This window comes from Panthera uncia, chromosome D4 (assembly GCF_023721935.1).
Source record: "Panthera uncia isolate 11264 chromosome D4, Puncia_PCG_1.0, whole genome shotgun sequence".
NCBI lineage: Eukaryota > Metazoa > Chordata > Mammalia > Carnivora > Felidae > Panthera > Panthera uncia.
In genome coordinates, this window is record NC_064807.1 from 72,785,213 (window position 1) to 72,811,690 (window position 26,478).

General features: G+C 45.0%; 1 protein-coding gene across 1 annotated transcript in view; it reads right to left on the reverse strand.

The window, feature by feature from the left end:
- Positions 1 to 23,168, reverse strand: part of TNC (tenascin C) — a 66,602-nt gene extending 43,434 nt beyond the window's left edge. The window contains exons 1-9 of the mRNA XM_049637360.1: positions 22,411 to 23,168; positions 18,347 to 19,756; positions 16,790 to 17,053; positions 15,678 to 15,793; positions 14,550 to 14,706; positions 10,896 to 11,165; positions 9,432 to 9,617; positions 9,102 to 9,191; positions 7,393 to 7,656 (exon numbers count right to left, since the gene is read on the reverse strand). Coding sequence (XP_049493317.1) covers positions 7,393 to 7,656; positions 9,102 to 9,191; positions 9,432 to 9,617; positions 10,896 to 11,165; positions 14,550 to 14,706; positions 15,678 to 15,793; positions 16,790 to 17,053; positions 18,347 to 19,756; positions 22,411 to 22,867 — 3,214 coding nt within the window. The 5' untranslated portion in view covers positions 22,868 to 23,168. The remainder of the gene's footprint in view (positions 1 to 7,392; positions 7,657 to 9,101; positions 9,192 to 9,431; positions 9,618 to 10,895; positions 11,166 to 14,549; positions 14,707 to 15,677; positions 15,794 to 16,789; positions 17,054 to 18,346; positions 19,757 to 22,410) is intronic.
- Between the last annotated feature and the right edge of the window lie 3,310 nt (positions 23,169 to 26,478).

Below are 26,478 nucleotides of genomic sequence, written 5' to 3' on the forward strand. Positions count from 1 at the left end.
TGCATGACCTAGGAAGAAAGGATTTCCTCTGGAAATGGATCTTGTAAACAACCGAGCAAGAACTGCCTTGAGCTCATTTAAAAGAACAAATTGTTTCTGTGTTTATGCCTCACATTGGCTGCTAGTTTCAAATGGACCCTATGTCCATTAAAGCACACTTCTAACCTGAAAATCCTAGCTTGAAATCTGATCGAAGGGGCGCCTAGGTGGCTCAGTTAAGTGTCCGACTTTGGCTGAGGTCATGATCTCATTGTCTGTGGGTTTGAGCCCTGCGTCAGGCTCTGTGCTGACAGCTCGCAGCCTGGAGCCTGCTTCGGATTCTGTGTCTCCCTCTCTCTCTGCCCCTCCCCTGCCTGTGCTCTGTCTCTCTCTCTCAAAAATAAAATAAACAGTAAAATTAAAAAAAAAAAATTGAAGATATCCTTTCTGAGGGATTTCTTTTCAAGAATCTATTTAATTCAGACTTTTCCAAGTCCTGGGGAAAGGTTCTTCCTAATGTTTTATATTGACAAAGCTTATCCTCCTTCAAATCTTGTTTGATCCAGAACAGGGGTCTGTAAACTATGATCTGAGGGTCAGATCTTGCCTGCTGTCTATTTTGGTAATGAACTGCTAACAATGGTTTTTATATTTTTTAATGATTGGGGGAAAAACCCAAAAAGAATATTTCATGACCTATGGAAATACAAATGAAATTCAAATTTTGGTGTCATAAATAAAGTTTTGTTGGAACACAGCCATGCTTGTTCATTCATGTATTGTTGATGGCTGCTTTGTGCTACAAAGGCACTCTTGAATAGTTGTGACAGAAACCTTATGGCCTGAAAAGTCTAAAATATTTACTATCTGGGCCTTACAGGAAATGTGCACCATACCTGATGTTGAACTACATCATACAGGCTCCTCATTTAACCCAAATTCATGCCCTGAAGCTCACCCAGAACCTCGTAGCAGTTCTTAACCACAAAAACGTGATCTTGATGAGAAAGAGAGGACCTATAACTCAAAGTGATCTGTCTGGTTTTGGAGAAAGAAAGGGAGAGTCACTCATCCTTAAACCCACTGGCCCTTGGGAGGCCAGGAGCAATGCTACAGAGATAAAACAGTTGTCTCCATGGCCTTGGGCTTTAAGCACAGCTAAAATCAGAAGTGCATCCTTTCCAAATATTCTAGCAGTCTTCATGCATAAAAAACAATCTAAGCAACACATTAAGGTTAAAGAAATTAATCCTATAGCCCACAAATGTCCCCTCTTACCCTACTTCCTTCTTTTTTCTCCTCCTGTCAAAACTGCTTGTCAGGAACTTCGCTGACATTGACGATTTTCCCCTTTGTGTGAATTAAATCACTGTCTTTCCTTCTCAGGTAACTGCTTTTTAAGTTGTCTCTCTAATTCTGACATAAAACTTTTTTTTTTCCCATGAAGACAATGTTAGGAATCAGGTTGTGGGGGGTGGGGGGCAGGTGAGGGGAGTTCCCTAACTGAGGCAGGCAGGAGGTGATGATGGTTTGTCTGTGAAAGCTTTTGCAGTAAAGACGGATGGAGAGAGCACAGGAGGGGATCCACAGTGGGGAGTGTCTTTTCCTGAGGAGAACCATCTTCTTTGGATCGGCTTTTTTATATGCCACTGATACTATTATACAATGCCCCTCGCATCCTGCTTCATCTTTTCATACAGTTGACAGAGTAATTTTCACATAATGTCATGTTGCTCAGTAAATAGTAATAATCACGCGGATAATACTTCCACCAAAATGTTTGACTATTCTTCCACTTTTTTTTTTTTTTTTGGCTAAGCAAATCAAGAAAGAGTATCAGTTTATCTTTAGTGAGCACTCTGTGAGTGTTTCCATAATGGGTGATATCCGTGTGCCCGCAATCTCTCATTAAATCAATGCTAGTCAGATAAGTAAAAGCTGTAACTTTCGCTGAATAAACTTGACTGAGAAATTAAAGGGAGAGAGATAATAATTATGAAATTGGAGGGAAGAACACGAATAAAAATACAGCAGACAATAGTTGAGGTGGGGACCAAAAGGCTTCACATAAATGCAGACTCTACATTTCAGCAACAAACGACACACTGGTGGGCTCACTGCCCCAGAAGCCCGGTGTTTCCGCTGTGGAGTTGCACGCTGGATTTCTTGGCATTTCTTTATGAAAAGGCTGTTGTCTTCTTCTTACAGCTGTGCACTGGCATCTACCCTCTGAACAATGTCAGTGGGCCTGGGAAATCAGAATTTCGAAATCCCAATTCTATGCTCATGGTGGGTTGACCAGCTGGCCTGAAGGAATTTCTGGCTGTGCTAACTTTAAACCTTTAGATGTGCCAACTTTAAATCTTCCACCATCTTGAAGACAGTAATTACCAAGTGCTGGCTGATTAGGAATTCACTTTTAGTGTTCATTAATGGGAGACCGTGATTCTCCCACAGCGGGGGGATGGCCAAATTCAAGCCCAAGGACCCCAAAGGGTAGATTTAATTGCTTTGATCTCATCTTGAAAAGTCAAGATAATTAAAATTAAAAGCCTTGCCTGCCTGAAAACTTTTCAGTGACTCTTTATCACTGTCAAGAATGAAGCCAGAGCCCCTCAACACAATATTCACTGCCCCTTGTAGACAGTCTCTGATGATGTCTCCAACCCCATACCTAGCTGTTCTCCCCTCCATCATACAGCAGGACTGGATAGCTTATGTTTCACTAATGTGAAGTTGCTCATGCCTTTGAGTTTCTCACATGCTGTTCCTCCTGCTGGAAATGTCATTACCCCCTTCTGCACTTCCTTCTCCTTTTCCTTTTTGAGGACTCAGCCAAGTATCACATCTTCCGAAGAGCCTTCTCTGATACCCTTCCTCCCCTTTGCTTGGGTCTGGAATGGGTAGTTGTTTCTGCTCTCATAGCTTCCCACACTTCCCTCTCAAACAGACTAGCTATATTCTTATAATTTGGGTTTGGGTTCTCTCTTTCTCATTGCAACATGCATCGTTTCTTGAGGAGAGGGGTTGTGTCTTCCTGTTCTATATACCAGCATTGCCTGGCCCATAGCAGTCAAGTAATAAATATTTGTTGGATGGTTAAATATTTGAATAAATTTGGTTTGCTCCATGAAAAAATAAAAATGGCATCGCAGCAGAATGTTCTCTGTTACTTGCAGCTGTGACTATAAGCAAAATTCCACCTTTCTGCTTCCCAAACCCTGGAGAATTACTGGAGTATCATTGTTGAGTCTTATGCTGGTATGGAAAGATGCTTTATTGGCCTTGTGTTTTACATATTCTGTCTGCTTTGTCCTTTACTGCTTATGGCAAATTCATGGCCTCCACTTTAAGCAGGACTCTTATTCTGAGATTAAGCAGAGTATATTCTGAGTTTATCAGAACATAAAGGTGGGGTTAGGCATGGGGGAGAGGCCTTGAACACACTAATTTTCTTCAACACTAACAGGGATAGTATCTTTCTCCTCCTCCCTTCCTTCCTTCCTCTCTCCCTCTCTCTCCCTCTCTCTCTCTCTTCCTTCCTTCCATCCTTCCTTCCTCCCTCTCTGTTTTTTTCTTTCTTTCTCTTTCTCCCCCTCCCTCCCTTCCCTTTTTCCCTCCTTTCTTTCCTTCCTTTTGTATCCAGAGTAAGCTTAATTGAAGACAACAGAATAGCTTCCCTTCCCTTAATCCTAAAGGTATAGCATTTGGGCTGTTAATGCAAACGTGGAAGGAAAAGACCAAGAAGTTCAATGGAAACACTACCCCTCTGGAGTAGCTGGGGTCCCCGAATGCTCATGAAGCACACACAGTGTGCTTGGCTGTGCCTAAGGCAATGGGAATGCAGCACTGGATAAAAGGAAACAGAGTCTTTACATTCTGGTTGGTAGTAGGAGGCAGGTCATAGGCAAATAAATGAATTATTGAATAGTATCAGGCCAGGTCAGTGTCATGAGGAACTCTGGAGCAGCATGAAGGGCTAAATCAGGATGGGAACATGATTTCACACTGGTGGCCAGAGAAGTCTACTGAGATGACACTTGAGTTGAATAAAATGAGGGAGATGCCGATGAATAACTGGGAGAGGAGTGGCATTTAGGCAGCCGGTATAGCATGTACAAATGCCCTAAGGTAGGAGCAGACTTAGTATACTCAAGGAACAGCGAGAAGGCCAGGGTGACCACGGTGAAATGCATAAGGGGACAAGTGGTGGGAGGGTCAGAGAGATTGGAAGGGCCAAATTCCGTAGGGCCATGTGGGCTGTGGTAGGGTCCTTGGATTGTATTTCAGGTGTGATGGGCAGTTAGCTTATGCATACTTTTAATTTGGTGCTGCATCAATTCCACAGCTAGAGCTCCGGAATTCTCTGGGGGAAAAATGCTTTAGGGGCAGCCAATTCCACATCTCCATAAAACCCACAGATAATGAATAGCACTTCAGACTGCTGCTCTTCAGAAGTCTGTGATGCAGAACTGGGAGTTCCTTTCTTCTGAGGTTTGAACCTGAAGTCCTTTGACATTTTGGGACTCACAGCCACAGGGAACACTTGCCCAAGAGCGCCCACTGTATCTGTTTCTTTTTTCTTTCCATATGTATGTTCTTCCATATGGACAAGGCCAAGTGCCTTGTACTTACACATACTCCACAACCAAGACCTGTTGGTCTTTATGGGTCTGTGCAAGAGCTTCCCCCCATTTTAAGCCTTTCATGATGCCCAGGAGTCACTGTGTGCTTCTGCTGCACCCTCTGTACCCCCAACTCTAGAAAGTGGAGTGTTGTGTTGTTGTCTGTCAATCTGTTTATCAGCAAGTTCCTTGGAAGCACACATATGTCCTAACTGATCCAGTAGCCACAGAACTTAACTCATGGAGCTCAGTAGCAGTACATTATTGAGCGAGGAAATGTAGGAGACTTGAAAACATAGAATTCAGGAGAGGAAAGAAATGCCCACCTAACTTTTAAGAAAATTAAATTGTTCTATGGAGAAAGCCATAGGGAAAAATATTATGGAGATTGTGGAGGAAGAGCCAATAAAAGGAACTTTGCCCATTTTACTGAAATGAAGGACATCTTTAAATAGACAACATGATTTTTTGGAAACTGTATTAAGAATGCATGGCTGTGGAAATGAAACCACTGAGCCTTTGGGATGCCAAAACTGGGCTCTTAGTCAGAGACAAAGTAATTCAAGCCTGTGGTTCACTTAAAAGCTTTCATCTTCTTGAGCGGCTGAGGCCTGGGGCTTCCCCCCTGGAGACAGGAGATAACCTAGCTCCAGCCAGGGGGTAAAATGATTGAGGGGAGATAGGAAACTCTTTGATATAGCATTTGTCATACCCAAGGAAAGGCAAAAAGAGAGACGGGAGAGAGAAAGAGAGACAGAGAGAGAGAGAAGGAGGAGGAGGAGGAGGAGGAGGAGGAGGAGGAGGAGGAGGAGAAAAAGAAGAAAAGAGAAAGAGAGGAAGAAGAAAAAAGAGAAAGAAATGCTTTCTCTCTTGTTTTTCTGATTCTCTCTTGTTTTGCTGTCTCTTGACACCTCATGCCAAGTTCATGTTTACAAATCTGAAACATTCAAATCTCTACCATAGAATTATTTCTTTTGGATTCTATTTTGCTCTTCCCTTCTCTAGGATTAAATTGTCCCTCCAGAGCATCCTTAAGGATCATCACATAGCTGGGTGGGAAGCAGTACATGCACAGAGTCCATAGAATTGACCACCTGAGCTCACTTTAGACTCTCTGAGGAGGCTGATCTTTTTCTACCAAATAGCCTTTCTCTCTCCAACAGTTTTATGTGGGCAGTGACATGCTGAGACAGAAGACTACCTTTCCTAGCCTTGCTTATAGCTAGGAGCAGCCTATAAACTATGAGAAATCAACGGTGAGGTTTCCAGAGAGACTCATCTAGGAGGTACTACTCCCTTTTGTTTTTCGTTCTTCCTCCTCCATGCTGCCCAGAACACGGATGTGAAGGCTGTACTGCTAGAGCCAAGGACTAAGAATGGTGGAACAGAAACAGAGAAAAACCCAAGTCCCTGCTAACTTGGACCTGCTATGCCATACCTGAACCACCTAGGCTCAGATTTATCTTCTAAGAGAAGATACCAACTTCTGTTTTGCTTAAGTGACTGCTATTTGAGTTCTCTGTTACATGTAGGTGAAGGTATTCATTCACAAATGACAAAGACTCTTCAAGGCATATCCAAATTTGCCCATCATTACAACCCCTTTTCTGATTTTCGAGATTGAGTTGGAGTAATATCTCTTCCCTAAAACTTTCTCTGGCTGCCCCTGATTCTCCCATTCACCCCCTTTCCTTGACTGCCTTCCATCCATCTAACATTCTAGTTAGTCTCCCTCACAGACAGGGAGCAGGAGCCCATAAGTGAAAATAACAATGCTAAGTATGTGACCCACTTGTCCCTCAAATATCAGCACAATACTGTGTATTCAGTGGGTTCTAGATAAATACTAATTAAATCAAGACTAAAGAATATTACTTTCAAGCCTTATAGAATTAACATTTCTGCCTATACCTCTTTGAAAAGTTTGGGGCCAAAATTATATGCACATATTTTTCATGTAGGAAGAATGGATGGTTTTTCTGATCGTTTTTTCAACTTAGCCACTGAGGAAGGGTGGCAGCAGGTACAAAGAACAGGACAACTGGGGTGGAAGGGACACTGGAGATCAGGATTTAGCAAACCAAGTTGGCCTCTTGACGACTAGGGAAAAAGAGAAAATGGGAAGCGCGCTGTGAAAGGCTGCTCAAAGGACCATATGCAAATTTTCAGGTAACCTTAGAGGGAAGCAAAAGACCTGGAATAAAAACATTAGTGGGAGGGGTGCCAGGCTGGCTCAGTCAGTGGAGCCTGCAACTCTTGATCTCAGGGTCGTGAGTTCAAGCCCCACATTGGGTGTAGAGATTACTAAAAACAATAATAATAATAAATACATTTAAAAAACATTTAGTGAGAAATAACCGAAGAATTATTACCAACGTCATGGCCGTCTTGAAAAAATAATGAAGTGCAAAGTAAGTTATCGTTAGGCTAAAGAGAGGGGGGACAGAAAAAACCCCAGAAACAATTTGAAAGAGTCTGTAAAATGCACCAAATTAATTTAAAAAAAAGAACCAAAGACAAACACCAACCCTGATGCTTTAAGTTCTCCCAGGAAGAAATATTTAGCAAGCACTAAGTGATTTCCCAGCAGGAAGACTTTGCCGAATCAGCTGACAGGGGAAAGGTGGGGAAGTGGTTCCTTCACAGTGTTACTTATGTCGAGGAGGCACGAGGAGAGACAGTGGCGCGTTTTCTCACTTACTTTCCCTTATGGAGACAGGCCGACTTAGGGGCCTGCAAACCTCGGAATCAACAGAGGGTGTGGAGGGAGCTCAGAGGTCGACCTCACCTGTGGACGCCTTCACTCGCGCCGGCTTGCTCTTGTGCCTGCCCTTCTCGGCTGTGAGGAGGATGGTATATTCCTGCCCGGGTTCCAGGCCTCTCAGCACGTGGGAGGTGGCATCTCTCGGAAGCTGCACCTCCACCGGCTGCCCTGAGGGAAGGCTGTAGTTGAGGCGGTAGTGGTCAAACTTGGCCGAAGGCTTCCTCCAGAGCAGGGTCAGGTTGGTCTCCGTGGTTTCAGAAACCCGGAGGTCCTTGGGTGCATCCATGTCTGGGAGGAAAGCAGAGAGAGATGAACATTCCTCAGGCTGGGAGGCTGGGCTGCTTCTGGAGCTGGAGGGCAGCTCTGGGCTCCAATCCCAGCTCTGCATACAGGGGCTGGCTGGCTGTGGGCGACTTTCCCCTCTGAGCCTGGGTTTTCACTTTTGTCAACTGCCGCTGAACGTTGCCTTGGCATTTTGGAAGATTAAGAAGAATATAGTGGTACATCCATACCATGAAGTACTACTCCATTAAAAGCATCTAAAAAGAACTTTTAAATAACTTGAATGGACCTTGAGAGAATGACGCTGAGGGAAAAAGCCAATCTCTGGAGGCTGCATACTGGGTGAATCTTTATATGTAGCATTCTTGAAATAACATTACAGGGATGAAGGAAAGAACAGGGATTTGCCAAGGGTTAGGGAGAGGGAGAGAGAGGGAGGTGCCTGTGGCTACAAAAGAGGGGACAAAAGCGATCCTACTGATGGACTATTCTGTGTCTTAAAGACACCGGTGGATTAAAAAAGCTGCTGATGATAAAATTATGTACAACTAACTACACACACATACAAAAGTGAGTGCATGTAAAACTAGTGAAGTGTGCATAAAGTTGATAGCTTGCACCGATGTCAGTTTCCTGGTTGTGATACTATTCTAGGATTACGCAGCTTTACCCATTGGGGATCTCTCTGTGATATTTCTCGCAATAGCATGTGAATTGACAATTAGCTCGAAATGAAAAGATAAAAAAGAGTATGTGTGCAAGTGCTTAGCATTGGCTCCTGCATAAAGAGGAAGCTCCACGAGGCACGATCTATGTTCTCTCTGTACACCAGACCCTTTTTCTTCATGGTGCCTGGGGGAAGTAAGGAGGAGGCTGATGGAGAAGTAGAGGGAAGAGTTTCCTTTCCTTTCTTGCTTTTTTTTTTAAATAAATTTTCCAGGAAAAAAAAGAAAGAAACTTGAGGAAAGAACCAATGGCTTCACATCATACCGCTCCTTACCACCCTCATCCAGAGGCTGGAGCTTCAGGATGGAATGGATAAGAGCAAAGTCTGTCTGAAACCATGTTCCTGCCACTTCTCATCTGTGGGACGAGGGTACATAATAAAAGTCAGGTGTTTCCTAAGAGAAAACCCCCCAGATATGTTTGGATTGGTTCATGGTTTACCAAAAAAATGGAAATGATTACCAACTTAAAAAAGTTTGCAGGTTTCTTATAAACTCTGGTTCCAATTTCTCCTAAAAAATTCTTGTTCCCCTCAGTATCATTGAGATGTGGCGTGCTTATGTTACTTTGGAATTAGACATCTGGGCTGGATGATCCTAGGGGCCTCTTTCTCCTCTGTGTGTCTACTGTTTCTTTCAAAGTAGGTTTTCTGTCGCCTGGGCCCTAGCGTGTCTGTATGCAGGAGCCCAGTGGTGGTGGGGATCCAGGATCCAGGGGCATCTCACCTGTGGCCGCATTGATGGTGGCCGGATCGCTCTCCTTGTCGGCCTTCACGGCAGACACTCCGATCCCATATTCAGTTCCCGGCCTCAGACCTAAGTGAGAAAGAATGTGCAGGTCGATATTATTCAGCCCCAAACTGGAAAGACTTTCAGAGGATCAGAAGAATGGCCCTGAGCTGCCTGTCGCCGGAGGCCGTGATTTCTCAGTGTCTGGTATGTTCTACAGACTGAGTCACTGAATTCCGAGTGAGAGAGGTAGCTGGGAACCGCAGCGTTTTCTCCTTGTGGAGGGCTGCAAAATGGGGCCCGCTGGGCCTGGGGTGCGCAGCTCACCTGTGAGCGTGGTTTTGGTTGTGGTTTGCTGGCTCCTTGGCACTTCCACCTCAGCATGGTCACCTCCGGAGATGGGCGCATACTTAATTCTGTAACTGTCAATGGCTGCCTTGCCATTCCTCCACTCCAGGGTGATGCTGTTGTCCGTCTGGGAGACGCGACGGAGATTCCTGGGAGCATCCAGGCCTGTGTGGAAGAGGAAGGGACGTTTATATCACAAACACCAGGCACCAGGAGAGTGGGAGTCTGACAGTTCAAGCTGAAACATGAAAGGCACCTACCCTTGGAGAAAAACGACAGTATCTCCCCCACACCCACCTGTACTGCTGATGCACAGATGGAAACAAATACTGCATGTAGGGCACCTCTCCCCTTTACTGATGTGTGTGATACTCTAGTCATGCACGCGCTCCCCAGATTTTGTGCTTAAAAAATATATGTATAAACAGAAACTTACAAATAAGGCCTGTGAGTATAAGTAAGAACCGGTCTGTTGTGCCCATCGCTGCATTTCTAATAAATCACATGGAGCTCACTGAGCTCCGAAGAAAATATTTATTGAATCAGTGATTGATTGACATCTTGGAACTTTTAAAAGGCTGCCACAGGCTAAGAGGTTATAGGCCTCTTTGCCATTCATGCTTTCCATAAACTGTACTTTATTATGAAAATATTTATTTCAATTTTATTTTAATCAGCTTTTGTCTGAGACTGTCAGACCAGCAGCACCTTCTATGTATGCTTTTCTTTTTATTTTATTTTATTTTTTTAATTTATTTTTTATTTTTATTTTTATTTTTTAAATTTTATTTTTAATGTTTATTTATTTTTGAGACAGAGAGAGACAGAGCATGAATGGGGGAGGGTCAGAGAGAGAGGGAGACACAGAATCTGAAGCAGGCTCCAGGCTCTGAGCTGTCAGCACAGAGTCCGACACGGGGCTCGAACTCACGGGCCGTGAGATCATGACCTGAGCCGAAGTTGGACGCTTAACCAACTGAGCCACCCAGGCGCCCCTATGTATGCTTTTTATTTTTATTTTTGGAAGGTTACTTGGGTATAGTTTTTTTTTTTTTTTCTTTGAAATACTACTCTCTAGGGGCACCTGGGTGGCTCAGTCAGTTAAGTGTCTGACTTCAGCTCAGGTCATGATCTCGCAGTCTGTGAGTTCAAGTCCCATGTTGGGCTCTGTGCTGACAGCTCAGAGCCTGGAGCCTGCTTTAGATTCTGTGTCTCCCTCTCTCTCTGCCCTTCCCCCACTTGTGCTCTGTCTCTCTCGCTCTCTCAAAAAAAACCATTAAAAAATATATATTACTCTCTACAATATTTTAGAATAAACACTTAAAGGAATGAAGTTTCCCTTTCCATTGTCCTACTGTAAAAGGAGCCTGGAAGGCACCCTAGCATGGAGTGAGAGAGGAGTCACAATCCCTTCCTGGCTGTTTACAGGCGAGGGCCCGTTACCTGTTGTGAAGGTCTCTTTGGCAGGGTTGCTGGACATGTCGCCCCTGCGGGAGATGAGGGATACCTCATACTCGGTGTCCGGCTTCAGGTTCCCGATGGAATACTGGTTCTCATCATGTGTGAGATCAATGGTGGTGCGGTCGCCGGGCACGTCTTTGATTCCGTAGGAGAGCTCGATGCCGTCAATTTCGGCCAAGGGCTTGAACCAAGTGATCAGAGCAGTGGTGTCTGTGACATCTTTCACCTCTATCTGGCCGGGGGCATCCAAGCCTGTTACAGGCAGACAACGGAGTGGTTTCAGAGACTGGGGCCAGGGCTAGGGGCTGAGCAGAGAGGGGCTTGCAGCCATCCAGATCCACTCCTGAATAGGTAGGTGTATACTGAGCATCTGACCTTTTTTGTCTTTCTAGTCTCAATTTCTTATTTGACATGCTATAAATAGGGATGATGCCACTACCTTGAAGGATTTATTGGGTTTTTTTTTTTTGCACATTAAAGGAGATAATGCTCACAAAGCATCTAGCACAGAGCCTGGAGCATGGCAGTTACATGATAAATGGTCGTAGCCCTGTTGTTATTATCAGTACGGTTCTCTTAAGTTGAAGAAACATGCTTAGGGCCTATTTCATTAGAAAACAAACAAACAGACAAACATTGATTTAGTTTCTCTGGCTTTTTAATTAGGCAAAACTGCCTGGATGGTTGATGACTTCTCCATTAGAATTATGGAGCCAAAAAGTGAGGCCACCCCTAGCTTGGCCAGGTATGGAGAGTCAGTTGTGATGAAACACTCCACACAGAAAGTCACAGCCATCCCAAGCCTCGCCATCTTTGTGCCTTTGTCTCAGCTCTCCTCCCACCCCACCCACTCTGGTGTTATCGTGTTGTGCTGTGTGTGTTGTGTTGTTGTGTGGTGACAGCAGGTGTGACATGCTATTTCTTACCTCCTGGCCTCTGCCCTTGCTTTTCCTTTGTATCTTCTTCCTGAGATTGCCCTACCCCCTCCAAAAGAATCTCCCATTCAGCCTTCAAAACCTCACTGATATGTCCCTTCCTAACGAGGGCCCTGTTTGACCCTGTTGTAATCAGGTAAACACATTTACCCTTCCCAACGCGTATAAAGTTTTAGTTACATAAGATGGATAAGTCCTAGAGATGTGCTGGACAACACAGTGCCTACAGGTGACAACACAGCATTGTACACTTCACAACTCATGGAGAAGGTAGACCGCATTCTAAGTGCTCTTGCCACGATTAAAAATACGAGTGCCTTAATGCATTTTTTTCACTGTTGTGTACCACATTTCTCTACGGTTTATTCAAACTGTGTTATTCAATTTAGATAGGGCCTAAATTCATTCATTTAGAGAGTGGGTCCTTGAACCCTTTTAGTACCCAGCATAGCAGCAGACTTTGTCATTTATGTCTTCATTCTTTTTTTTTTTTCTCACGATATAAACAATTTTAATGCACACGTTAAGACAGACCAAGCATTCGGTAAATGCCTAAAATTAAGATATTAGGGCATTTAGTTAGTGTTTATTTCTTCAATTTAAAAATAGCTAAGTTTGTGTTTTCAGCATTGGTTGAGGAAACAATATCAAATGAAAGGAACTTTAGTTTTATATAGGAATGAGAAGGAGGAATAAGTCATAGCTGATTGTGAGAAACCTACACGGTCCATTGTTTGAATTCAAAGTGTTGATCCATCAGTCTCAGCTTACAGACGATGAACCCGTAGAATGCACAATGAAAATGAAGCTACAATTCCACCGTGAAGCTGCCTGTCCCGTGTGCTTACAGGTGCCAGCAAGCACCCACACCACACCTGCTACGGTCCTTAGCAGCCCGTTCATAAGAAGGCCGGATCAAGTCAAGCTCACTGATCACCCCCCAAATCTGGGACCCTTGAACAGAGGATACTAGCTCTTACTACAATGCCAAGCACAGTGCCTATCATGTATGTCCTCACTCTCATGACAACCCCGTAAGGACACTGTAAACCCATTTTCCCGATGGTAGGGTCATTAAAGAAGCAGACTTGCACAAGGTGACAGTAAGCCGTGGAGCTGGAATTCACACTCGGGTGTGTGTGGGTCCAAAGCCCGTGCTCTTTCTCCTTTAAATGTGAACGCCTCTCAAAAGCATCCAGATGCCAGAAATGGTTGTCATACAGCCTTATACAGATACCAGAGGGAAGGAGCCAAAAATGCTTTGTCACCCAAACTTTAAGGTCCTTTAAGCCTGGATAAAGTTCGGGTATTAGCAAAATGAACACATACACGTCTGCCTCTCAGTGTTGATATTTATGTGATTAAGGAACTTCAGGCATTGGGATGTTTGCCCTGCTTAGAAGAATAAAGCAGCCGATCCCCAGAATTAAATTGAAAAGAAAGGGACAGACAAAAGAAAAATTTTTTTGTAGTTTCCCTACAAAAGCAAGTAAGCATTTGCTCGATTTCTTCTATGCCTTGGTGGTGATCTAATGATTTTTTTCCTGTTGATACCTGCTTTCTACCTACCACAGAGGGATGGTGTCAGCATGATGGAAAACACTTGCTTACAGAGGAGACAGTCTAGGAGTTGGCTCAGAGCTAGGCAGAATGTGCAAATATTTAAATGCAAGATGTTCTTTCTTGTCATTAGTCAACAGATTTAACTTTTCCAACAATCTCTTGCCAAAAAGAATCAATTCCTGAAACAGTTGGCACATATGGTATCTTGAAGATAAAAAGATTTTCTCAACTGGCAATGCAACATCATTTTATTTGTTTATTTATTGATGTTTAACAAATTTGCTTCTCGGTAAAACAGCTCCAAATTCAGATTGATTTTCCCCTCACCAAAGGATCTACTAGTGCCAAATTCTATTCTATCCCCAAGAAGCTCTGACATGTTTATTACTGAGTGACATTTAATTTATGCTCCTATTGGAGACAAGGGGTCAGCATTCTATATAAACCAGAGGCTAGTCAGTGCTAGTGGTAAGGGGATTGAAGTTACAAAACTAGACCCTGCTTACAGCTCTGCCCCTGATATTGTTAACCATGTGGTGTTTGTTAAATTGATTTAGATTCCCTAAGCCTCAGTTTCTACTAATAACAATAATATTTGCCCTACCTCTCTCACAAGACTGGTATATAGATTAGGTGATGTGGTATGGTCTTACCTATCTTGTACCTGTGCCCCCTTTGAAATGTCACTGTGAGCCTCCTCTCATCAAGAAACGCATCTATTTCCTCACCCCTGAAATCTGGACTGGCCTTGAGATTTGCCATGACAGAGTGATATGGTGCCACTTTTCAGCCAGTCCAGCTGCCGGGGGAGCAGGCCCAGGCTGGCAGACTGAGGCTGAGACACCAGGTGAAGCAGAAAGGCACCATCCTGGTTAAGACCACCGAAGGCCAAGCAGCCCCCAGCCCTCACAGATGTGTAAGCGAGCCCGCTCAAGGACAGAATTGCTCAGCTGAGACCAACCTCAAATCATCCCCGTGCAGAACCATTGTTTTAAACCACTAAGTTTGGGGTTTGTTTTTTATAGAGCAAAATCTAGCTCATGCAGATGTTGTGTAAGGGGAAATGTTATCAACCAGAGGCGCTATGGGGTACAATCAGCTTTGCCACGGTGTCAGTGCTATTAAAGGTGATACTCACGGGTAGTGGTCACCCTCTTCAAGCCTGGGCCCCGGGTATTATTTTTCACGATGTGCAGAGAGATCTCATACTCTTGCCCAGGAGCTAGGCCAGTTTGCCTGTATGTGGTCTCTGGTCTCCTCAGGCTTTTGGTGATCTCTCCCTCATCTTCTTTATTCTGAAAGATAGGAACACCTTGGTAAGAACTAAAGGAAGGGGATGCCTGGGTGGCTCAGTCGGTTAAGCAGCTGACTTCGGCTCAGGTCATGATCTCACAGTTCATGTGTTCAAGCCCCGTGTTGGGCTCTGGGCTGACAGCTCAACTCAGAGCTCAGAGCCTGGAGCCTGCTTTGGATTCTGTGACTCCCTCTATCTCTGCCTCTCCCCTGCTTGCACTCTGTTTCTCTCTTTCAAAAATAAATACACATTAAAAAAAAAAAGAACTAAAGAAGGTGCCAGCCTCTTCTTTCATGTGATTTACTCCTCTGAATCCCTTCCTTCACTAAGCACTCACTAGGCATCAGATCACCTTGGCAGGTGCTGAGGACACAGACATGATAAGGACATTTCTCAAGTTTGCTTCTCCCTCTTGTAAACCAATCTGCTCACTCCTCTGACACTCAAGTCAAGTGACAGAATGTGAGAGCCAAAGCAGTTCTAGAGCCACAAACTCAATCCTTCCTTTGATAGACCGGGAAGCCAGCATCACAGAAGTTGGGTGGCTGTCCCATAGTCATGCAGTTAGTTAGTAGCAGAGCCTGGGCTTGGACTCAGGAACCCACTTTCCTGCCTCATACGTGCTTTTAGGCCCAGAGAGAAGGGATACTCAATCTCAGATATGCCTGGGGACATTTGGAGACAGAGGTCATTTTTTCTCTTCTTTGCCTCCGAGTAGAGATTTGCCAGACCATGAGGCACAAAGGGAACCTAAAGATGGCTTAGCATCTACCTGAGCTCACAGCCCTAAGAGCTATGTTTACTGACTTCTTAAAATAACTGAAAATATATATGCAAACATGCAGGGGCTAAGCACAGCCCTGACCCCCACCAGCAGCTAAGGAAATAAAGTTGATATAAAAGTGTGTAGAGCCCTCGGACCATCTTTCAGATCCCTGAGGTCACATATGCCCACTCCTCTGGGTGCCTTACCATATTCCGGAAGATGATCTCCCACGTCTCAAAAGCGATGTCCAGAGGATCCCACTCCACCTCCACAGATGTCTCCTTGATGGACTTGAACTTGAGGCCTTCAGGTGCAGGCAAGTCTGTCAGGAAGACCAGAGAGAAGGATTCTGCATGTGTGTGTGGAGAGTGACAGAGCGGTGATTCCCCTAAACCCCACTGGTGGATGCCTCACTCCGTTAGGGCTGGAGTGTATTTCTGACTGCTTCAGGGATACTGTCTACTGATGAGGCAGTGTGAAAATTAACATCGGGACCCACCATATGATTAAACACTGGCAATTTTGTATGGTTAAACCTGTTATGTAGAAGGGTTTGGAATCAGACAGAATGGACTCAAATCTAAGCTCCACCATTACCAGCTTTGTGTGCGTAAGCAAGTTGTACCAAGAGCCTTAGCTTCTCCACTCAGGAGGGGGAGGTAAGTATGCCTGTTTCTTTTGGGGAACTAAGTGAGGACTGAGTGATATACTGCATCACGTAGACTGCTGGGCATGCCTCCTGGCACATGGCCCACATTTAATACGTGGCAGCCAATGTTATTATTGCTAAGCAAAGAAAAAGATCAATTTCTAGACACAACTTGCTTTTAAGGTATGAAGGTAATTATACTGATATTGGATTCTTAAAGGAATAACTTGAACTCTGTAAAGTTTCCACTTTGTAAAAACATATAGGGACGGTGAGCTCCATAGAAAGGCTGTAGTAGAACAGAATGGTTAAGAGTATCAACCTGCAACCAGACTTCCAGGGTTTAAATCCTCACCATTTATGATTTGGGATGAGATGCTTAACCATTCAGTCTCAGTCTCCTCATCAGTAAAATGGGTTAATACTTGCCCCTATCTTATAGAGTTATTATGAGTCAAGTGAATTAGTATATGAGGGGTTTCTTTAAAAAAAAAGATTCAGTGGGTTTAGCTGGATCCCAAGGTCTTAATTGGTGTAATTCTGACAGGACAGCTATACAGCTATGGGGGCAAAGGCAGAGCAGGGACTCATGGGGGTGGTGGTTATGCACTGGGCAAACAGAGGGCAGTAGAGGCTGTCAGGGGGTTGGGGTGGGTTCTGCTCACTCACAAGTGGCCACCCTGGCACTGACGGGAATGCTCTTCTTGTTTTCCAGGATGGCGAACACGCGGATAAAGTACTCCACACCAGGCTCCAACTCCCGGATGGTGGCGGATGTCTGGTCCCCGGGCACGCGGAACTGCATTTCCAGGCCATCCTCGTGGGTGGGTGTGTACACGACGAGGTACTCGGTGACCCGCATCTCATTGTCCCAAGCCAGGTTCACGGTCTCTTCTGTCACTTCTGTCACAACGAGGTCTTTGGGAGGGGACACTGGCAGGAATAAGAAAGGACAGCTTGGGTCGGGTTTTGTCAGTAAGGTGCTCTGTGAATTCTCTCTAGGTTTGTTTCCCTTGACTTGTCCCTTCCACGGCCAATCACAGAGGCCTAAAATCCAGCTTCCGTTTTCTAAAATGAAAAAGGTCATAAAGGACCCCCTGCTGTGATCCAACCTTAAAACCTTTGGTGGCCTTCAGGCTAAAGTTCTGGGCCTGCAACATGGCCTTCTGGTTTCTTTGGGACCCGGCCCCTCTGAATTCTCTGTTCTCTGGATATTAGTTCAGATTCAGGCCATCTGCCTGGGAACGTGCAGCCTGAGCTTAGCTCCCGGCTCTGAACTTGAGGTCACACGCTGTTAGTGCTGGAAGGCTATCTGGGACTCATTTGGTCCAATTCTTTCATTTTCTAGATGTGAGTAAGGCAGAAGAACTGGCCCAACTTTGTGTATCTCATCACATTTGAGGCTTACACCTCCTCCTTGCCAGCCTGCTGTTCTTTTCAACCAGGCTTCCCTGCCTTGGGCACATTAAACACATTTATTTATTCCTATCAATAATACCTTTAATCAGAGCAGAAATTCTCTATTACAACACGTACGGTATGGGTGCGTGAGAGGGGTACAAAGACCCCCCCCCCCTCACTGAACATGAGCATTATCATTCTTGGTTGTATTTTCACTCACTGTTTATTGAGCACTTACTGTATACTGTGCCTTGTGCTGTCAGGATAGTGTTCCTTTAAGGAGCTCATAATCCTTGGGATTAAAGACTATTATGAAAAAAAAAATGATTTAAGAGATGGGCCTGCCTCATAAGTGATTAGCACTCACTCTCTAGCTGAGTGTGCAGTTAAAACAGTTTGTTTAATGTAATCTCACTGTCCATTCAACTGAGCTGAGTCTTTGCTTCCATCCAAATAGAGGGCTTTAGTTTATTTCTGGTTCGGTGTCAGTGGGGAGTAAGAGAGAAGGCTCATATTTAGCAAAGAGGCTGTTAAAATCATTTTGTCTACCTCACCATGGGCACTGGGCGTTAAACTTGGGGTAGACGAGTCAGGTAAACCAAACAGCTCTACCGTGTATGAGCTAGGTGTCCTTGGGACAATTCTATGACCTCCCTGAGCTTCTGAGCCTTCAAATAGATAGCCCCGTGACAGGTGAATAACCAGGGCCTCTGTAAAGGTGTGCATGTGTGCGCGTGTGTGCGCGTGCACACAGGTGGCTCTCCAAAGTGCACCCACCACAGGCTCCCTCACAGCCAAGGCTGCGCTGGTTCAGTACGGACTCACCCTCCGAGCAGTCCTCCCCGGCATGGCCCTCGCTGCAGATGCAGTGGCCCTCCACGCACTGCCCCCAGCCACTGCAGTCGTTGGGGCAGGAGCGACGCCCACAGTCCGGGCCCTCGAAGCCCTCCTGGCAGACGCACTGACCGTCCTCGCAGCGGCCCCTGCCATGACAGTCTCCGGGACACCTCCGCTCCTTGCAGGCTGTGCCCATGAAGCCTTCACGGCAAACGCACTGCCCGTTCACGCAGCGGCCTTGGCCGTGGCAGTCGCCTGGGCATGCGAGCTCTGCGCAGTCGGGGCCCGTGAAGCCGTGCTCGCACTCGCACCGCCCGTCCACACAGTGGCCCCGGTTGCTGCAGTCCCCGGGGCACCGCAGGTCGCGGCAGTCTTCGCCCGTGTAGCCGTCATCACAGACGCACATGCCGTTCACGCAGCGGCCGTGCCGGTGGCAGTCGTTGGGGCAGCTCATCTCACTGCAGTCATAGCCCTGGAAGCCCTGCTCGCACACGCACTTGCCCTGCACGCAGCGGCCCCGGCTGTGACAGTCGTTGGGGCACCGCAACTGGCCGCAGTCCTCCCCTGTGTGGCCCTCGTCACACACGCACTGCCCGTTGACGCAGCGGCCGTGGCCGCTACAGCCATTGGGACACCTGAGCTCGCTGCAGTCCGCACCTGTGAAACCATCGTCACACTCACACCTCCCGTCGACGCAGCGGCCGCGGTTGTGACAGTCGGCGGGACACCTCTTCTCGCTGCAGTCGGCCCCGGCGAAGCCCGGCTCGCACACGCACTGGCCCTGCTCGCACCGGCCCCGGCCTGAGCAGGCGTTCGGGCAGCTGAGCTGGCCGCAGTCCTCGCCCGCGAAGCCCTGCTCGCAGTAGCAGGTCCCGTTGACACAGCGCCCCCGGTCGAAGCAGTCGTTGGGGCAGATGAGCTCGCTGCAGTCCTCACCCGTGAAGCCCTCGTCACAGATGCACTCGTTTTCCACGCACCTGCCACGGTCGTAGCAGTTGTTGAGGCACAGGGGCTCGTTGCAGTCGTGGCCCGCAAAGCCGTCCCGGCACACGCACTGGCCGTCCACGCACCTGCCGTGCTCCTCACTGCACGGCACCGGGCACACCTCCTGGCTGCAGTCGGCCCCCGTGTAGCCTTCGAAACACACGCAGACCCCACTCACGCACTTGCCCTGGTCATTGCAGTCACTGGGACAGGCCAGCTGGCTGCAGTCCTCCCCAGTGAAGCCCTCATCGCAGACGCACTGCCCGTCAAGGCACTGGCCCCGCAGGTGACAGTTGCCTGGGCATTCAGGCTCAGAGCAGTTGGGGCCTTTCCAGCCGGGTTCACAAACACAGCCGCATCCTTCCGTGCTGAAGTTCCCGTGGCCACTGCAGAAGGGCCTGGTGTCCAGGCGGCCTACAAGAGAGAAGAGGCAGGCCGCTGATTGTAAGCAGCTGGTTTCCAGGTCACCACCTGTCAAACCCAGCTTCAAATTCAGCCAGAAGAGGGTGGCACCCTCTGGCTCCAACTGGCTTAAAAACTAGTTGCTTAGTGTGTGAAATCAGAGGGGACTGGCATCCAATTAGAGTAGGCACGAATTCGTAACCTGTACTTTCTGAAATTGTACATTCATGTGCAAGATTGTGTGTTAATGTGTGTATCTGTGTGTGTGTGTGTGTGTGTGTGTGTGTGTTTGTGTGTGTGTGTGTTCCCCCCACCTCCCTGGGGGAGGATCTATAGTTTTTATCGAATTTTTACGTATTCCCAGGACCCCAGTGATTACAAACCACTGCCTTGTGGAACAGGTTATGCTGGGCCGTGTTATTTTTCCCGCACCTAGCCAAGGTCAAGCACATAAGAGAACAATTGTTTCACGCAAGAAATATTTGTTGAACTGAACTCTGAATTCTGATTCTGGCTCAATAGCTGTGCCGCATTTGGAAAGACACTTAGATGCTCTGAAGATCAGTTTCTTCATCGGTCAAGTGGTACCAAGAGCCCACTTCCCTTGGGTTTATCAGGGTTAAGTGAGGACATTATGAACCTACTCTTGTTCTCATTGTGATTTTCTCCTGCAGAGATTTTGGGGTTGACTCAAGTTGGTATGTGGGTTTACGCTCTACAGCAGGGAGCAAGGCAATTAATAAAATGGTTGGAAAGGTAAGAATTAAATATATGTTTTCATGTATGGTAGCCACTAGACACATGTGGGTATTAATTGCATTGTGGCTAGTCTGAATTGAGAGTTGCTAAGGAAGTTAAATACATATAGGATTGCAAAGACTAAGCTTAATGAAGGGAATATAAAATATCCTTTTTTTGTATTAATAATTTTGTATTGATTCCAGGATGAAAAGTGGATAATTTGGCTACACTGAGTTAAATAAAACAGTTGATTGAAATTATTTTTACCTGTTCCTTTTTCATATCATTAGTGTGACTACTGAAGATTTAAGAATACATATCTGGCTCATGTTATATTTCTACTGGACAGCACCACACTGAATAATTATTTCAACCCAGTCTTTAGCATTAACCCTGTTGTGTAACTCCCATTTGCATTTTCCAGGGAATTGATAGATATTGAATGTAAAGTAATTCGTGTATAAAGAAAAAAAATTTTTTTTTTTTGCCTTGGAAACCTAGAGCCTGCCCTATAGTACTCTCCATTTACGGTGATTAGGCCTACTCTTTTTAAAAAATGTTTTATTCATTAAAAAAATATAACTGTTAAACATACATATTGAAATATGTCTAAGGTTGCTAATTGTCAAATAGAAATTAAAATAACGAAGTACCATTTAATCCTTATATTACTTTCCTTCCAAATTTTAATAAATACATATACATTGTAAAATAAATAAATAAATAAATAAATAAATAAATAAATAAAAAGTTTTATTTACTTAATTTGAGTGAGAGAGAGAGAGAGAGAGAGGTAGAGGGGCAGAGAGAAAGAAAATCCCAAGCAGGATTCACGTTGTCAGCACAGAGCCCAACACGGGGCTCAAACCCATGAACTGTGAGATCATGACCCGAGCCAAAATCAAGAGTCAGACACTTAACTGATTGAGCCACCCAGGCACCTCAATTAGGACTACTCTTGAAATACCTTATCAAAGTGCTTTCTGGTAATTTTTTCTGAGTGGCAGTAATAAAGAGTTTCATCTCTGATTTGAAGCTACTTAAAGTCCCGGTGCTCTGTGCTCTGTCAGCTCTAGGGAGTAGAGATGAACACGATTTGGAAGTGGCAAAATTCCCGACAAAGAGGATGCCCTGGAGACAGAGTATCATGGGGGGAGTGTGAGTTCTGGAGACCACAGGGACACTCAGAGCTCCTCTCTCTTATTACTCTTGGTGCCCTTTTTGAATCTCAGTTGTCAGATCTGTAGAATGGGAGTATTAAACCATACTCCAGAGGGTTGTTGGGAGGGTTCAATGAGATAATGAGTTACAGTGCCTGATACATAAAGGGGCTCAATGCATATTGTGATCGTCATTGGAGTTGCCATTATACTGGAAGATTATTTTCCAATTCCCAGATTTAGTACCACCATAAACAGAACTGTGTCTTTGTAAAAACACCAGGGTGTGGGATATCGTGGCTCAAGTCCTACCTCAGCCACTGGTGGCAGGACCTTGAAGAATCCCATCCTCCTTCTGGACCTTAGTTTCCAAGCCTGTACAAGGAGGTGATGGGCCATATCAGCACCTTTCAGGGAGTGATCTTGGGCCAGAAACTTCATAAATATGCTCATAGGTTTTGAGGTAGAGAGTGTGTAGATCCTGTGGTCAAATAAGTGTTAGAGACTAGCCATTAAAATGGAACAAGATTTTTCCAAGCAAGACTTCTCAGAAGCCTAGAAACTCCTCTGAGAAACATTTGTCATCAAGACTCTCCAAGAGCAGAACAGAGATGGTTACATTCTCCACATTTATTTGACCATAAAATCTCTTTTCAATGAACACTTTGTGAGGCTAGTTCCCACAGGGAACCCCTTTGGAAACAACTGATGGATCTGGCCACGCCCATCATTTCTCCCATCTGGACAGTGAGGCGCTGGGCGTACCTTCAGCAGGCTGGAGACAGCAGCCTGCTCCTGTGGTGCACTGCTCCCGCAGGGAAGACACCATATTCTCCAGCTCCTCCAGTCTGCTCAGAAGCTCCTTGACATCAGGAGCCGCGGCACAGCCACAGGCCCGCCGGGGGATATTGATGCGGTGTGTGAAGACGATCTGATTTTCCCCGTCTACTGTGTGCTCCTGGAAGCTTTCACTGGGCTCTGATGGTGGTGGGGCCAGGTCTTTCTCCCCACTAGTGGATTCCAGATCCACTGAGCACTGGGAACCTACTGGCAGCTTGATGTTGTAGACATGGTTAAACACCACTGGCTGGTGTTCCTCGGGCAGAGTGACATTCACCCCACTCTGTCGCTTGTGCCGGATGACCTTCTTGAGGACCCCACCTTCAGTAGTGAGGGTAAGCAAAGCTAAGAAGATGCCCGCCAACATCACCATGGCCCCCATGGTGGAGGTGGGTTTGGCTGGGTGTTTCTATGTTCTTGGATCTTAGGGTGTCTCACTCTCAGGCAGAAGTGGGGATGTGGAAGCACAGAGTAGAATCCAGATCAGTTTGTTCCTGATCTTCTTGAAGGAATTCTCTTCTACAATAAGGGAAAACAACAAGTGTGTTAGTTCTATTACTGATTGAATCTATTGAATATCATCATTCCAAGTGAATTTTGATTTTCTGTCTCCTGTGTTTGAAGTTCTCCTGATATTCTTTCAGTATTCACCGTAGTGCTGATACAAACTGGTCTCTAACAGAATATTGCAGGGGCGCCTGGATGGCTCAGTCACTTAAACATCCAACTTTGGCTCAGGTCATGATCTCATGGTTTGTGAGTTCAAGCCCCACATGGGGCTCTGTGCTGACAGCTCTGGGCCTGAGAGGGATTCTGTGTCTCCCTCTCTCTCTCTCTGCCCCTCCCTGCTTGCACTCTCTCTCTCTCTCTCTCTCTCTCAAAAACAAACGTTAAATTTTTTTTATAAAAAATAAAAGAATATTACAATCTTGAAGGCATGATTCACTCACTTTTCAGCTTCTGTAAATATAGGGAGACAGCTGAGAATAGACAGTAGGACAAAAATTTGGAATATTATAGACCAGACCTGGGTTTTGATCTCAGCTCTAGCTCTGTGCCTCTGGGTAAGTCATGTAACTTTTCTTTGTCCTATGTTACTTTCTATACAGTGAATGGCTAAAGTGAGGGTTAAAGTAATGATATCAGTAAAAATACTAAGTAGAAATATTTCATGGATTTACGGATCCCTTCAATATTTACTAGAGGAGCCCACTGAGTCCTTGTAATGATAAGAAGGTCATCATCCCAGTAGATGTTCAGTAATTCCTGTCTCTTATTATTGATCCTCCAATCTGCATTGAGCAGCATCCACTGGTTCTCTCTGCTCTGGGAGGCAGAAGTTCAAACGATGAATGCCAGAAGGCAAGGTGAGTTTCAATTACAGCCTAGCTTCTTACTAGTTATGCGGCTGTAGGAATAGTATACTCTACCTCTTTTGAGCCTCTGTTTCTCTTTTCCTTGATTTATTTCTAAAGGCTTAAAAAGTCAGTTTTTTTGTGTGAAGAATCTGACACAATGTTTCTAAACCAGTTGTTCAAACCATGATCAAGGGCAAGAGATGGCTCAGAAAGAATGCCCACCAGCCTCTGATGTTTTATCCAGTCTACAAGTACTTGTACTAGTCTTACTGAGTGTTATAGACTAAATCTTGTCCTCGTCTCCCCTCAAATTCATATATTGAAGCCCTAACCACCCATAAGACTATATTTGGTGATGGGGCTTTAGCGAGGTAATTAAGTTTAAATGAGGTCATCAGGGAGGGTCCCTACTCTGCTGGTGCTCTTGCCCTTATAAGAAAAGGAAGAGACACCAGATGACAGATCTCTCCCTCTTGTCTCCCTCTCTCTCTTTCTCTCTGCTTGTGCACAGAGGAAAGGTCATGTGAGGACACAGTGAGAAGGCAGCCATCTGCAAGCCAAGAAGAGAGGCTTCCCCAGAACTGAATCTTCCAGCACCTTGAACTGGGACATCTATTCTCTAGAACATGTAAGAAAATAAATTTTGGGGGGCGCCTGGGTGGCTCCGTTGGTTAAGCATCCGACTTAGCCCAAGTCATGATCTCACAGTTTGTGAGTTTCAGCTCCACATCGGGCTCTGTGCTGGCAGCTTAGAGCCTGGACCCTGCTTCAAATTCTATGTTTCCCTCTCTCTCTGCTCCTCCCCTGCTCATGCTCTGTCTCTCTCTCCTTCAAAAATAAATAAACATTGATTAAAAAAAAGAAAAAAAGAAAATAAATTTTTGTTGTTAAGCCAAAATAACAATCTATGGTATGTTGTTATAATAGCCCAAGCAGATTAATATACTGAGTTTTCTACAATAATCAGAGTTCTGTAGAGGTAGAAATAAACATAAGACCAACTGCCTACCCTTAGAGGCCTTAACAATAGATTATAAATAAAATGGAATCACACATTTAGTACTTAAGGAACAAAGCAAGAAGGAAAGCAAATTACTGATACTGTGATATAGAGTATAACTGCTTATGAAATTTGAAAAAAATAAAAATAATTGTCAAAAGAGTGGTAGTTGGAAAGGATAGAATTTAAACTGAGCCTTAGAGAGTGAAAAGCATTAGGTACCAACAGAGTATGGAGGAGAGTATGCTATTGTGAGGCAGTTCTTACCTTGCTAAATTGTCTTATTCATCTGTCTTATGACTATTTACCAGTACAGCTAATCAACATAGTGGAGGAAAGGGCTGTTGTCAAAGGTCTTTGAGAAATTATTTTTTAAATAATTTTTTAAGTTTATTTATTTTGAGATAGAGAGAGAGAGAGGGAGAGAGAGAATCACAAGCAGGCTCCGTGCTGTCAGTGCAGAGCCTGATGTGAAGCTCGAACTCACAAACTGTGAGATCATGACCAGAGCCGAGATCCAAGAGTTGGACGCTTAACCAGTTGAGCTATCCAGGCACCCTGAGAAATTATTGAATGGATAGGGAGACATGGCTAAACCTTAGGTGGTTATAATATTGGCCTAAACATGCTATGGATGCATATGGGAACAATATATACAGGGCATGAAGTCATTCATACTCCTCTTTAATTAGGAAATACACCTAAATGTAGTTCAAGAAAATAGTTGAGGGCTATTTGGCTTTTAATCAGTCATTTCACAAATTGGCATTTTTCAATCACCCATGCTACTCTTTTACTCGCTCATTCAGAGTTAGCTATTTATGTCAATTAGATGTAGTATTTAGAATGCTTATCCTATGGAGGTTTTCTAACTTTTTTTTCCAGAAAGGTCTTATCCCCGTGATAGGATGCATCAACATGATACCACATGATTGCCTCCTGCATGACAACAGAAAGTCTTTGCAAAAATCTGGGGAGGGATTATGGCAGGGAAAATGGAACTAAGAAGCATTCTGTAGGACTGAGCAGGGGTCTGGGGAGCTAGAAAACACTGGCTATGCACTTTATTTATTTATTTATTTATGTATTTATTTTTAAAGTTTATTTATTTATTTTGGGAGAGAGTGTGAGCAGGGGAGGGGCAGAGAGAGAGGGAAAGAGAAAGAATCCCAAGTGGGCTTTGCCCTGTCAGGAAGGATGATCTCACCTTTGGTGAGATCATAACCTGAGCTGAAATCAAGCGTCAGATGCCCAGCTGACTAAGCCACCCAGGCACCTCATTGGCTATGCATTTAATCAAGAACTTCCTATCCACACATCCCCACCACAGCCTAATTATATTCATGCTTGATATTTTACCAACTATCCATGTAACATCTACTTAGGGCATCTACCCCCTGGTTAGGCGAAACCAAACAAAAAACAAAAACAACAGCAACAAAAAAAGGAAGCAAACACTTCTTTTGAGTATGCTTTCTTATTCAAATTAGTTTCCTAAATAAGAATTTGTGGATCTGTGGTGTAGGCCAGCTCACTGAATAAAAATTATTATGAAGAAGAGAAACTTGGCAAGTTCTTTTCTTTTAAACCAGCATAGCCCATTTTATTTGTTTACTGGACAAATATTCATTAATT